The 13,745-nt window shown below is 44.5% G+C and overlaps 1 protein-coding gene across 2 annotated transcripts; it reads right to left on the reverse strand.

The window, feature by feature from the left end:
- Window positions 1-2,990: 2,990 nt before the first annotated feature.
- On the reverse strand, window positions 2,991-12,945 carry BMI1 (BMI1 proto-oncogene, polycomb ring finger). 2 transcript variants are annotated; one of them, XM_055147176.1, is made up of 10 exons: window positions 12,687-12,945; window positions 7,804-7,934; window positions 7,383-7,479; window positions 6,743-6,798; window positions 6,607-6,657; window positions 6,362-6,470; window positions 6,236-6,281; window positions 5,727-5,825; window positions 5,330-5,410; window positions 2,991-5,237 (listed from the first exon to the last, which is right to left on the reverse strand). In XM_055147176.1, the coding sequence occupies exons 2-10, from the start codon at window positions 7,913-7,915 to the stop codon at window positions 4,908-4,910; spliced, it is 981 nt and encodes a 326-aa protein (XP_055003151.1). In that variant the 5' UTR covers window positions 7,916-7,934; window positions 12,687-12,945; the 3' UTR covers window positions 2,991-4,907. The 2 variants fall into 2 exon arrangements, with proteins under 2 accessions (XP_055003151.1, XP_055003152.1); XM_055147177.1 differs by lacking the exon at window positions 12,687-12,945 and adding an exon at window positions 12,197-12,345.
- Window positions 12,946-13,745: the final 800 nt, after the last annotated feature.

The following is a 13,745-nucleotide window of genomic DNA, read 5'->3' on the forward strand; positions in this document are numbered from 1 at the left end:
AGCTGCGTGTCCCGCGGCCCCGGAGCTCGCGGCCCCGGTCGTCGCTGCCGCCTGGGCCCGACGACGCCGTTTCCCGGCGGCCGCGCCCGCGGGGTCTGCGACTCCGGCTTTCAAATTTGGCGGGAGCCGGAGCCGCCGAGCCGAGAGCCGCGCGCGAGGCGAGCGGCGCACGCGCAAAATGGCCTCCCAGTGCCCGGCGGCCTGGCTCCCGCGCCGCGCCGCCCAATCCCCGCCCGGCGAGCGCGCCCCGGCCCCGGCCGCCGCGCCTGCCCGGCCCCGAGAGCGGCCGCCCGAGCGGAGGGGCCGCGGGCGGCCGCGTTTCCTCCCTAGCGCGGCCCCCTGCGTCCAGGCGTCCCGGCCGGCGGGAGGCCGAGCGGCAGGCGGTCATCTTCTCAGGGCTGGCGTCCCGCGCCCGGCCCGTCAGGCACCGGCACCCGGGACCGTCGGCCTTGCTCCCTTCGGGAACCGCTCTCGCCCCCACCCCCGCCGCGCCCCCGGGCCAGGCTTGATCTTCCCCGCCACGCCGTGCGCTCCCCTCCCTTGCTCGACCCGGCTGTCGACGAATTCGCGGGGGTCGAGCCTTGGCACCGCGGCGCCTCCACGGACCTTTGGGGGCTTCGTCATCTCTCACCGGCTCTCGCACGCCGGAATTTTTGGACGCGTTTTCCGAGGACGTTCCCCCAAATTTCGCCCAACTTGGGCTCTAGCCGACCTGGGAGATGAGAGTTCAGAGGGTGGAATCTTCAATGAACTTGAAATCACGTTCGCTGCTGTCTGGATTTCAGGAGAACCCAACAATCAGAGCCAGAAAGTAGTATTTTTACTGCAATGTAGATAACTCGGAGGGCACCCAACCTGCTATTTAAGAGAATTTCTTCTGAGTCTCTTGCAAAGGATGCTCGCAAGATTGAGTTTCCAGATTCTAGAAATGGGAGGATGAAACTCATTCTTTGGTTTTTTTAATTGAATGCTTATTATTTTTGGAGGATTAAATGAAATAGGGATGAGATTTCCATAGGCACTTTAACTTTAAAAAACTCACAAAAGATTCTAGAGTAGCTTTTCCAGTGATAAATGCCTTTTGAGGTCGTCGACTTGATGAAGCCAGAAGTTGATATTCAAGTTTCATGTGAGCCTTCTAGAAATTGCTCACTAAGAAACTGGTGCAAATAAAGGAAATCCGTTTCAAGAACCAAAGGAAGGAAAAAAAAAAACACGTTACAAAAAATTAGCTGCGGAAACAGGAAACACTCAACTGTGTAAACATTTTCAGAGACTTTCATAATCAAAACAGCGATCTTGAGATTTCCGAGGAGATCCACAGGCTCAAGGTCTATCGCGGGAGTATTTGCCAAGTTTGGTTTACTGGGATGCTTTCTGGCTATCTGTAATTCTGATGATCCCACTTTATTTCAAAGTTCATTATGAAAGCGTCGGATTTTATTTTATTTTATTTTTTTTAAGAAAAACCTTAGATTATGACCTGTTGGGTTCATTATACAAGAGGGAAAAGATCAAGTGAAATGGTCTGTCTAGCCCAAAAGTCTTCTGCTAGGAACTGCTGCTCTTAGCACCATGCTTGAAGTTATAGACTCATTTAGAACCCTTCAAAGACTCATTTAAATATATCTTTATAAAGACTACGTCTTTTTAACTGCAGGAAGACTGGATCACAGCATTTCAGAACCTGGTCTAGTTTTTCATTTATAGCAGCACTAAACTAAATCAAAATTTCCAACTGTTACTCCAGAACAATGTGAAGAGATTTACCAAACTTTTAAAACAAAGAGCACTGAAAGAAACTGACACTCTTTACGGGAGAATTCTTAGACACAAGGATCCATGAGCAGATTGTCTAAAGATTCTCATCCCCTGGAAAATTATAAGCTACTTTTTAAAAAAATCCTGATTTCTTGCTGGTCAGTGTATGCAGTATTTCACATCGGTAGTTATTAAGTTCCTACTCCATTTCCTATCAGAACTATTTTGATAGGCCTATGGAAAGAGTGAACCAAAAGACTTCACAAATAAATGAACCACAACTCCAAATGCTGGGGAAAGGGTGAAAGGAAGAAGGAAAGCTGTCTTTTCACTGCTCAGTAAGCCTTGTACCTCCAGAGATCATAGTTTGCACATGTAGATATGGGAACTGAGCCTTATGGTTGGTAGTTTAAGTCAACTGAAGGGCAACTTTTTTTTTTTAATTAGTGCAATTAACGGCCGGCAATTTTGAAAGCAAAAAGTACTTGTAAAGTTCTATGCATGTGTAAAGCAAGATAGATCACTATTTATACAGCAGAAAGCAGCCTCATTCTCCTTTTGCATTTAAGCTAAAACCTGTGAAATCAATTTAGGAATTTTCTGTAGACTATTTTGCCAACACTAACTTTGTGGTATAGAATTGTAGGATCGTTTCCAAAAGCAAAAGTCAAACTTGAAGCTAATTTTTTACATAACCTGCTTTGACTTACAAAGTTAGTCTCACGTAGATTTTTCTAAGTATACAAACATTTTAAATAGTAGTTTAAAACCTTAATCGTCAAAACCGTGATGCCTGGTTATGAGAGAATGCAAAACAAAATTACACTAATATTTAAAACCCTAGCTGAAATACTCCTTAAAATGTAAGCCATTTTTAAATTAAGAAAAAATCCTCTTTCAAATACATGGACTTTTCTTCAAGCATGGTAGGAGAAGCTTAAATATCTGATATGCAGTATCTGATATTAATTTCAACTGTAGGTCTATTATAAAAGGGTTGAGATGTAAAGTCCTTTAAGTTTCATGTTGACCTTTTAACTTGATTTTTGTAAGTCAAAGGACAGCCCACTAGTATTTCACACTAGCATTTCACGGTTTCCTTTGAAATTTTTTTTCTCATCTTTTATGTAAGATTATAAAATTACTGGAAACTTACATGAACTATTGTCTTAGGGTAACATCAGGAAAAACTTGAGAAAAGCCTACAAAAATGAGTTAAATTCACCAAAGTTGGCAAACATGGGTAACTTTTACTTCAAAGATTGTAGAGTAAATAAACAAATACATCTTCCATTGGGTTTTCAAGCAATTACAAACAAAGCATGTATTTCTTACCAACATCACTAAAACAACAATGGATTCTCATTAGCTTTTACCTGTCATAATCCACTGTAGGGTTCCAAAACTTCTGCACATTGTGCTTTTCATAACAAATTTTTATTAAAGTCTTAGCTATTTTCTAAATGAATATCCTTTTATTGGACTTTTTCCAATTACAAATGAAATTTAATTTTACATCTATAATTAGAAACAACACTTACAATGGGACTGTACAAATCCAGGTCAAAATAAAAATATATGTATTTTGTGGTTTTCATAAAACTTCATTTACTGTATCGTTAAAGAAAGCAGAAGTAACAGCAATATATGTAAAAGTAATGATTTAATGACTAAGCAAGACAAAGCAATAGAATTGTGCTTCTTTTGCAGACTGGGACAATGAAATGTTAAGCTACAATTTTCCCATACAAACATGAAACAATATTCATATAGAATAAACACTCTCATAAATAACTGATGAGTGATGAACACACACCAAGTTCGACCAAAGCAAAACATATATTGAAAATGTTGGGGTTATTCATATATTAGATTCAACATGCTCACTCTATTTAAAAATGACCCATAGAAGCTTATAATAAATTGCTTCTATTTCCAAACATTACAGAGGACATTTTCCATTGTAGACCATTGGAAAAGCAACTCTTATGATTTGAAATAACTGTCACATCACATATTAAAATCATTTCAGATAAAATGCCATCTTCCAGCAATTTGCTGTTTTATTTAAAAATTGGTTTTAGAGTTACAGTGATCAATAAGCATTCTAAAAACAGAATTCCATCATAAACAATGGGAAACAAAGACACTATTTCCAAATTCCTTAGTTAAAAAGTTCTTTTTTACTGCAACAATTACTTTAAAAAGTAAACATGTATTCCTAGGGAAAGGTCAGTAATAAGGATTTGCCAATTGCTTCCATGGAACAGAATTTAAAATTTGATATCCAGTGAAAAATATTCTATGCTGATAAGGCTTAAACATTGGGTATCTGCAAAGGTCGAACCAGTTGGGAGAATTTTAACAACCATTTCTGAATGCATGAAACACAATATTTTCTTTATAGTATTTATAAATATATCATACAATACTGTTTCCTGTTATGTCATATACCAATATGGCATTGTACACAAGCATAATGCCATCAGATTCTTACAAAAGCGAATCATTTAAACAAGTCAGTAAAATAAACGGCAGTACCCGCTTTTAGGCATACAGATTGTAAAACTGAAGTTTACTTTTCTTTGATCGGTTTTGTGTTATCAACAGAGAAGTAAAAATCAAACAGGAATCAAAATGGCTAAATATGCAAGAAATTGTTATTCACAGTGACATGGCTACATAGAATGCAATCTTCTATGCATATTCTTTCTGTTTGTTGAATTTCAAGATAAAAAGCACTTGTTTCCTACAGATTCACAAAACAGCATAATAACAAGAACAATCAAGGAGAATGTAATAATGTAGGCATTAGTTGAGATTAACAAACTATGGCCCAAAGTTTATATCCACCGCAGAATATTTTCAAATCCAAACAATGGTCACAGAAACCATTTCACATCTTTTCTAACACACAGAAAAAAATCTTCTTTCTTAGAAACCAACCCTTTATAGGAACAATGTTCTCTATTAACGTCCATATGAGTATCACATCTGAGTTCATCTTTTATAGCCAAATTCAATGTCACTACAAAAGAAAGCAAATTGGACGATAGTCACATGTATTAGCATCTATAAAGCTGTAATGGCATGAAGATATCTATATAAATCAGGAGTTTAAAATTTTTCCTTAATTGTCTCAGATATCAGCCAGATGATGTTGCTGACGACCCATTTACTGATGATTTCCGAGGTCTATTGGCAAAGGAAGATTGGTGGTTACCGCTGGGGCTGTTGCCGGTTCCATTCATAGTACTGGAAATATGAGGAAACTGTGGATGAGGAGACTGCACTGGAGTACTGGGACTAGGCAAACAAGAAGAGGTGGAGGGCAGCCCTCCTGCTGGGCTGTTGGCCTTATCACTCCCAGAGTCACTTTCCAATTCTCCAGCATTTGTCAGTCCATCTCTCTGGTGACTGATCTTCATTCGCTTACAAGTAGGTCGAACTCGGTATTTCAAAGGAAGTGGACCATTCTGCAAGGTCAAAAGGAAAAAACCGTTATCAGCCTTAACTCTTTAAGTGCAGTTCACCACAGTAATCTGCTAATATTAGATACGCTACTTACTCTTCTCCAGGTATAAATGTAGGCAATATCCATTAGTGTGTAGTAATCCTTTAAGGGTTCCTCTTCATACATGACATCAATCTATTGAGATACAATTTCTCAATTAAGTACAGCAAAGATAGATCTGTTATTTTTGTCACTATTCATAATCCAAAAACAGTTCAAAAACCACTTTCTCCCAACATTTGGACAAAGGACTTCCTTTTGGAACTTTCCATGAGGAAAAACATTTCTTGAAATTAAGGGATATAAGCATAAAATCAAATTCATATCAAACATTAAAAAATTATTTCCAATTTAAGTGCTAATTTAAAAATAAGCTTACTTGAAATCAGAATCCAAAAAAGGAAAAACGTGGTTAAAATTATAAAGCTCATGAAGACTACCAAGTAGCTACCTGGAAAGTATTAGGTATATCCATTTTACTTCTCAGAAACTTTCGTAGGTGCATCACGGTCATTGCTGCTGGGCATCGTAAATATCTTTTATCATTCACCTACGAGCACATACCAGAAAACAATTCTTTATCAATTCTTTTTAGGTAATGAAAAGTTTCAATCATATTGCCTGACTATGATAAAAGGTACAATATCATAAAATACTACCAATTTTCAACAATAATTTTAATTTACTCTTTTATTAAACTACTAAATGAACAGAATCATGCATTCGGGAAACTAAGTCTATCAGATCATGAAACAAAAAATATTTTAGATACTTTGTAAGAATAGTAATCCTATCAAAATAAATTCGAGCTACAAACTATTGGATACATATCACTCTTGATTATCAAACACAATTTTCTCCTATTTCACAGCCTCATATGACAGTCTAAATGACATAAACCCCCATAAGACCTAGCATCCAAAAAATGTTTCTTCTGTGTCTTTGTAACAACCAACATACCTCCTCCTTAGATTTCTCTTTGTCTTTGTTTACTTTCCGATCCAATCTAAGAGAAAGATAATTTGTAAGCGTTATAATGTATCCCATAAAGAAAACAGAATAAAGCACATTTCCCAAAACTTATACCTGTTTTGGTCAAAGAATTCAATGGATAAGCTTATTATCTCATCATCAGTTATAATTCTCTTATCTTCATCTGCAACTTCTCCTCTATCTTCATTGGAGCCATTGGCAGCTAGAAAGACATTTTTGAATTAAATTTTTCAAAACTGAGTAATTATTACACACAGAGTAGGATGAAAATAATACTATATATGAACAAATAAGTTCTCCCTCCAAATAAAATGGATTCCTCCTTCCAAAGAATTTACCATCAGCTGAAGGATGAGCTGCATAAAAATCTCTTCTTCTCTTCATCTCATCTGAAGGGAGAAAGGTAAGATACATTTGGTAAAACAGGTAAAACTTATTTAGAATTTCTGATTCATTTTAAAGCGAGTTACTTACTTTTGAAAAGCCCTGGAACTAATTTGTATACAATATCTTGAAGAGTTTTATCAGACCTAAAAAAGAACAAATTAGAAAGGTAAATTCAGTTCATATGACAAAAAAACTAAAACCGTTCACATGCTATTATATAGGCTTTGTTTTGTTTTTATTGTATTTTACTTGGCTGACAATATCTAACTTGCTCTATAATTACGAGACTAGACATATTTAGTTGCACTTTAAAGGCAGTAGAAAATATTTTATATTCACTAATAAATTCCTCACTTTCATTGACTCAGTAAGTATGTATGCCTTTCAAGTTACTAAACTGCTAATGTGAATACAGAAGAGAGGTGAGAATGGAAGCACTTGAAATGCATTCATCCTGACAAGAAGTCAAGAAAGAATGCAAAAATAGAGAATTCAATTCTTCCTGATTTTCTTTAAAAAATTCTAAAAATCATTTAAACAGCACTGAACTTTGTATAAAGTCAGTCACTATTAAAATGGCAAGAAATTAAGAGGTACCCTACACAAAGCACATGAGCTGGCTAGGGATTCAACAGTAAACTGGCCTGTAAAAATAAATAGGATAGCATTCACTAAATTATGCAACTCCAATAACAATTACAAACAATAATTTTAAACATTTCTCTACCTTATATTCAGAAGTGGTCTGGTTTTGTGAACTTGGACATCACAGATAGGACAATATTTGCTGGTCTCCAGGTAACGCACAATACATGTTTTACAGACTAGAAGTGTAAAACAAAGTTCTTGTGAGTGAAAAAATATTTGATTGCTAAGCATTAGTGTCTGAAACAGAATTAGCAGCAGCCAAAGATACTTCAAATTCAATTAAATAATTCAATGATCCTTAAGAACTTAGATAATATTTTGTAAAATATGCATTTTAAAAAAATCACCGTATGTGTCAAAAGAAAATGACTCCATCCCTTTGTACCCATATTCCTAAGGGCGACAGGAATTTATATTTCAGAATTTATGTTCTGATTTAAATTTCAGAATGGAAAGTGAAATAAAGGGGGCACAAAAGAAGTCCAAATCTCTGTACTTACAGGAATGTAGACATTCTATTATCGTTGTGGCGTCAATGAAGTACCCTCCACAAAGTACACACATTAGGTGGGGATTAAGCTCAGTGATCTTGATTCTGGTTGTTCGATGCATTTCTGCTTGATAACAGATCCTGCAAGACATAAATATATTGGCCATAATTCAAAGAGAATCGAGATTATCTCCAACCTCCAGTAACTGTACACTCTGAAATACTGAAGACTTCATAAAACTCTCTTAACACTGTACAGCTGGACTGTCCCACTGTTTTCCACGGGAGGAATTTACTAATCAGATCTAAATTAAATCCACTGAAACGGTGGGAAAGGATCCAACTGAAGTAACTTCTGGTCCCTCAGGTCATTCCAGAAGAGAGAAGAAAAGGTCGCGGTGGGGGCTGGGAGCTGAGAGCATTGGATCTTTCTTCCATTTGTCCTCCAGTCTCGCAGTCCCACCGGCTGCAGGAGACGCCACAGGGTCCCCGCAGATATTTACCAAGCCACCAGGGCTGGCTCCAGGTCTCCACACTGAAGGTGAAACTTCCTTAGGAATCTCCAGTGGAAAATCCGGGAGCATGCCCTGGCTCCCCAGAGGTTCTTGTTGTTTTAGGCGGTGCCGGCAACCAGAACCTGGCCCGTTTCGCCTCGATACAAAGGGAGAGCCAGTTCTGCCCTATCTGCATCCCTGGCATTTCCGGAGCGGGGTGCCGAGGCCGCGAGCGGGGCACCTCGCGCCGGCCTGGGGCTGGGGCCTGAGCGCGGCCGCTGGGGCCGGGATGCGAGGGGCGGATCCGGCGGCGCCCCGGGCTCCGTCGCGCTCCAGATTCGGAACTCCTCTCAGTCGGGGTTTCCATAGCAACTTACACTTAGACTTGGCATCCGGCCACCTCTGCAACTCCGCGCGGAGCCCGGCCGAGCCCGGAGCTCCGGGCGGGCGTGCGGGGCGGACGGGCGGCGGCGGGCGCGGGGGAGGGGCCGGCGCGGCGCGGGGGCGGGGCCGGCGCGGGGGCGGGGTGGGGTGCGGGCGCTGCGGCACGGGGGTGGGGCCGCCCCGCCAGGCCAGCGGGGCTGGAGGGCAGGAGCCTGCCCAGTGGGGACCCGGCTCGCAGCCTGGGGTACCCCGGGGCTAGGGAATGGTAAAGGAAAATGCAAAAGGCGCTCCAGCCATTCCGGAGACTCTTTGGGGGGGCCTCTTTCCACGTCCAGACGTGGTGCGAAGAGTTTCTTTCAAATCTGGAGTCCTTTGGTCTCTCCTGGTTGTAATCACTAGGTCAAAAACTCCACGGAGGGATCTTTTGAAAACTGCCAACTGTGCACTTAGCCTGAAACCGGGAGGGCTCAATTTGCAGAAATGTTTATTGAGCTGAACTTCTTTAAAGCTGCTTTCTCTAATACAAAGTTCTCCTGTGCATCAGATGAGCGATAAAAAGTTGGGGAAAGGCTGAAACTGAAGTTTGTTTTACAAGGAGGCGAGGGAGAAAGCCCTGTTTCATCTGAACTAAACTGGAGGTAAGAAAAACTACTTCAATCGGTGTGACAGTGGTAATATATAAAGAACCATGTGACCAGATCCTTCCCAACGCTAGATCAACACCTGGTTAACCCAGAGCAACGATGGGAGAGAAAAACAAATGTCATCTCCTCAGCCTAACCTCTCTAACAACCCCAACACGACAGGATGGTATTCCCAACAGATAACACACATTACAGAAAAGTCACGGTGGGGGTCTGTCAGTCACAGCACACCAGCGGGCAATCAGGGCAGTCAATTACTGCATGTAATTTTCCTGAAAAACACATTTCTTGCTTCCATTTCTTTCATTTCAGAACTTGAAATAAGACTGAGCTTCCAGACCTCTCTGAAGCACATTCTAAAGCTGCACTGAATAGAAATCAGAGAACCTGTGAAACTTGAAGATGCATCTGAGGTTTAAATTCTTAGTGAATTTAAATGCAGAAGAGAGAAATGCCAATCAACACACGTCAATGGCTGAGACCAAAAGCTTTAAAAAAAGTTAAAAAACAAAAACACAAAGCCTCTTTTATGAATGTGGAAATACTGGCAAACCAGCGACTTCAACCAGAAAACGTCAAGTGGGACTCCTCGGTTATCTTTAGTTTACTTGCTCAGAAGAATGTTGTCAAGGTATTGTTAATAGAACTCTAAGTGGGACTGCAGAGGAGCTGTAGGTGGAGCAAAGAGTCACAACTTTAAACACATTGTACTGGATGATTAAAGACAAGCCCTGGTTTTTAAGAGAAACAAAAAACCCAACAAAAACCTCACCTTGTGAAGCCAGCGGCCCATTCCTAGAAAGAAAGTTGGCAAAGTGAAGCTTCTGTCTGCCTGTGAAAGCACAGTACACAAAGGTCTCCCATCACCAAGTATAAAAAAAGGGGCGTCAGTGGAAAGAGTTGGCTTTATTTCTTCTCTACTTTTCAGAAAACCAACACCAAACACAAATACTAATGCAAAGAACAATCAAATGTCAGTGAAGGGTTATCTACTGGTGGCTTTGAAAAGTTAAGTCACATGTACTTAACCAAAACCCTTTCAAATTCATCTGAGTCTGAATTAACACAACTCCTCTATCTCCAGTTCAGAAGAACTTCGCCACAGTCCTATTACCATTTATAACGCTAGTAAATATAACTTTGTTACTTATATAAAAGTCAGCTACATAATTAAGACTTCCAAAACGCTTTACATGCCTGGTAAGGGCTAAGAAACAATCTCTTGACCCTTTGAAATGAAAACTTTCTAAGTCCCAACACAGAATCTGCCAATTAAGCAGCAAAAGTGCACCAAAGACAATGGCACAAATATTCAATAGTCAGAACTTGCCATGTAACACTCATTTGGGGCTGTCAGTTTAGTTGGAGGCCTAACACCAGTTATGTCAAAATGAAGAAAAACAGAAGCAAATTCTTATGTTAACAATCAGCCAGACTACTGAAATCTAAGAAATGCAAATGAACCTCATAATCCCAGTTGGGGATCACAGCCCAGTACAAGCATGGGCAAAGTTGGGGCTGAGTTCTAGGGAGAATTTTGCCTATCTGAGCACTTAAAGTATATCCAAGAACAACTTGATGGTAGAGGATTAGGAGATTTATCAAGTGCAATTAAATGCTCAATTTTCTTCACAAAGGCTTGTGCATATGTGTCTATGCTCCCATTCATTCATAGTGACTTCTGAATGGCTTTAAAGATACCCTTAGGAAGTGTATTATCTGGGCAGGTATGTTATTTCATACACCTTCACTCTTTGGGGCAAAAGTATAGCAATGAACTAAAACATTCAATATTTTATCAATTTACTGCTAAAACAAGTCTCTAAGGAATTCTTCATCAGTCTACTGAAAATAAAATTCAAGAGCTAGTAAGTTAGCATGACTGTAACAATTTGTATCCCCTAAGCATCAAGTCCTGAGTGTAGCTTTATCACGTGCTTCCAGAACTTGGGGGTTAAATTCCTATAAAATACAGGTTGAACTATTCATCACATTCCAGGTACCACCAACTGACACCTGGATTTGGATAAATATGTCTAGAATTTTGCCTAGTTTAAGGAAAGGGTTAATGCATGCTTCTCTTTCAAATATTGAACCGTGACCACTAAGCCCACTAAATCCTTTTATTGCAATTGGGAATGATCAAAGCCTCTTTACTTGTTTACTTCCAATTATTAATTGTAATTCTCTGGGGGAAAGAGCTATGCCGTATCGCTGTCAAACCCCAATGACTGCATAAACACACGCACTCAACTTTTTGATGCTCCTGTGCCAAAGCATCTTTACCACATGACCTATGCTCACATGAACCAAAACCTAGAAAACGTTAGCCGTGGTTCTAAGTGCATCCTACCGTCGAGGTTCAGAGAGAAATTGTAGGGTGGGGGGGTGGGGAGGAGAAGAAAAGAGGGAAAAGAAGGAAAGAAAAGGAAACCTCCAGCAAGACCTTAACGTCCAGTTGCCACCATCACTTCCCAAAAAGCTCCAAATTTCAAATGCCCGCTGCCCACTGAGCACGTCCCAAGGAACGCTCGGGGAACTCATCCAAGGCTCTTAACAAATCACACCTTGAAAACTTTACCCTTTTCAATACAAATGCAGGAGACCTCGGAAACAACTGGGGACCGCCATCTTACAAGCCATCCACTTTCACACAAGTGTCCCTCCAACTTAAGTTAATAACATTTTCGTGGGGGCTCCCTCCCGTCTAACAACCACCTAGGCGGGACCGCCGGCCCCCACGCAACCCGTCCCTATAAAATGGGCGCGTTCTCTGGCGGTTTCGGGCCCCCGGGAGCCCCTTCTTCTGGAGAGGAGGGAAGCCACTTGACCCAAGCAGCTCCCGATTTCAGGCACCCGTCCCCGTTCCATCCAAATCTACCTCTCAACAAAGGGCGCCGTGGCCGGGCGAGCCGCGGAGGCTGCAAATACAAGTGTTCTTCTCGGGGGCCATGTGCGTCGCGAGGGTGGAGAGGGGCGCTCGGGGGAGAAAGGAACTAAAACGTGGGGCCGCGCGCGGCGCGTCCGGGGCCGGAGCGGGCGGCGGCGGCTGGAGCGGCGCCGAGCCCGGCTGGCGGCGGCGGCGCGGCGCGGGCTGCGGGTCGGTCCCGGCGCCGCGGGAGTCGGCGGGCGGCGGCGGGCGCGCGCTCGCGGGCGCGGGCGGCGCGCGGGGCCGGGCGGCGCGCGGGGCGGGCGGGCGGCGGCGGCGGCGCGGGGCTCGGCGCCCACGCTGTCAGCGCCCTCCCGGCCGGCGCGGGCGAGGCGCGGGGGGTGGGGGGGGCCGCTCCCCGCGCCCCCGCGGCCGGCCCCGGCCCCGCGCGGCCCCCGCCGGCCCCCGGCCCCGTCCCGGAGGCGCCTCGCCTCCTACGTACCCGGAAAAAGCAGCCGGCGAGAGGCGATCGAAGCGGGCGGAAAAGACAATGAAAGTTAAAAGTCGTTCAGCAGAAAATGAATGTGAGCCAAGCGGCCATCTTGAAGCGAGCTGCAGACGCCGCTGTCAATGGGCAACGAGCGCAGCCGAGACGAGCGGCGGCCGCCGCGCTCGGCTCATGCCGCCTCCCGAGCCCGGCCTCCTCCTCCTCCTCCTCCTCCTGCGCCTCGGCCTCCTCCTCCTCCTCGGCCTCCTCCTCCTCGGCCTCCAACGCCTCCTCCTCCTCCTCCTCCTCCTCCTCGGCCTCCTCCTCCTCCTCCTCCACCTCCTCCTCCTCCTCCTCCTCCTCCTCGGCCGCCGCCGCCTCCTCCCGCTCCGCACTCGGGGGAGGGAGCGCGCGGAGGGGGCGCGATCAGTATTATTCTGCGGGGCTGGGAGGTGTTTCTGATCCGGATCGGGGCTCCCTCGTCCACATGCCCATTGTCTCGCCCCGGTCTCTGCCTTTAATACTACGATTATTATTTCATAGTTGCTGGGGGGGGTGAAGGCGGGCGGGTGGGGGGCGCCGTGTGTGCGTGCGGAGCGGCGGGGGGAGGGGAGAGAGGATGAGGAGGGGGAGGGGAGGGTGGAAAAAAAAATGCACCGCTGAAGGCAGAGTGGAAACTGACACCGGCTCCAAAATGGCTCGGAGTCCGCCCGCCCCCTCCCCCCGCCGCCCCCCCGGCGGGTCACGTGCTCCCCCTCATTCCTTAAGGGCGGCCTGGGAATTAGTGTCGGTGTAGTCGGGCCCGCGGTCGCCCCCTTCCCTCGGAGCCGCGCGACCCGGCCCCCTCCCTCCCCCCGCTCTGCGCGGCGGCGGCGGCAGACATTTCTACACAGCGCCACACGCGCCGCCCCGCTCGGGGCCCGCACGCCGCCCGCGCCCCCCAGCCCCCGTTATTTCTTTCTTCCCTCCGCCCGGCCCCACGGGCCCGAGTCGGGCGCCGCGGCGCGGAACCCGCGCCCGCCCCTGTGTTCCCGCGGCCCCGCCCGCCCGCGGCCGGCCCCGGCGGAGCGCGCG

The sequence above is a fragment of the Sorex araneus genome, chromosome 9, assembly GCF_027595985.1.
Source record: "Sorex araneus isolate mSorAra2 chromosome 9, mSorAra2.pri, whole genome shotgun sequence".
Lineage (NCBI taxonomy): Eukaryota > Metazoa > Chordata > Mammalia > Eulipotyphla > Soricidae > Sorex > Sorex araneus.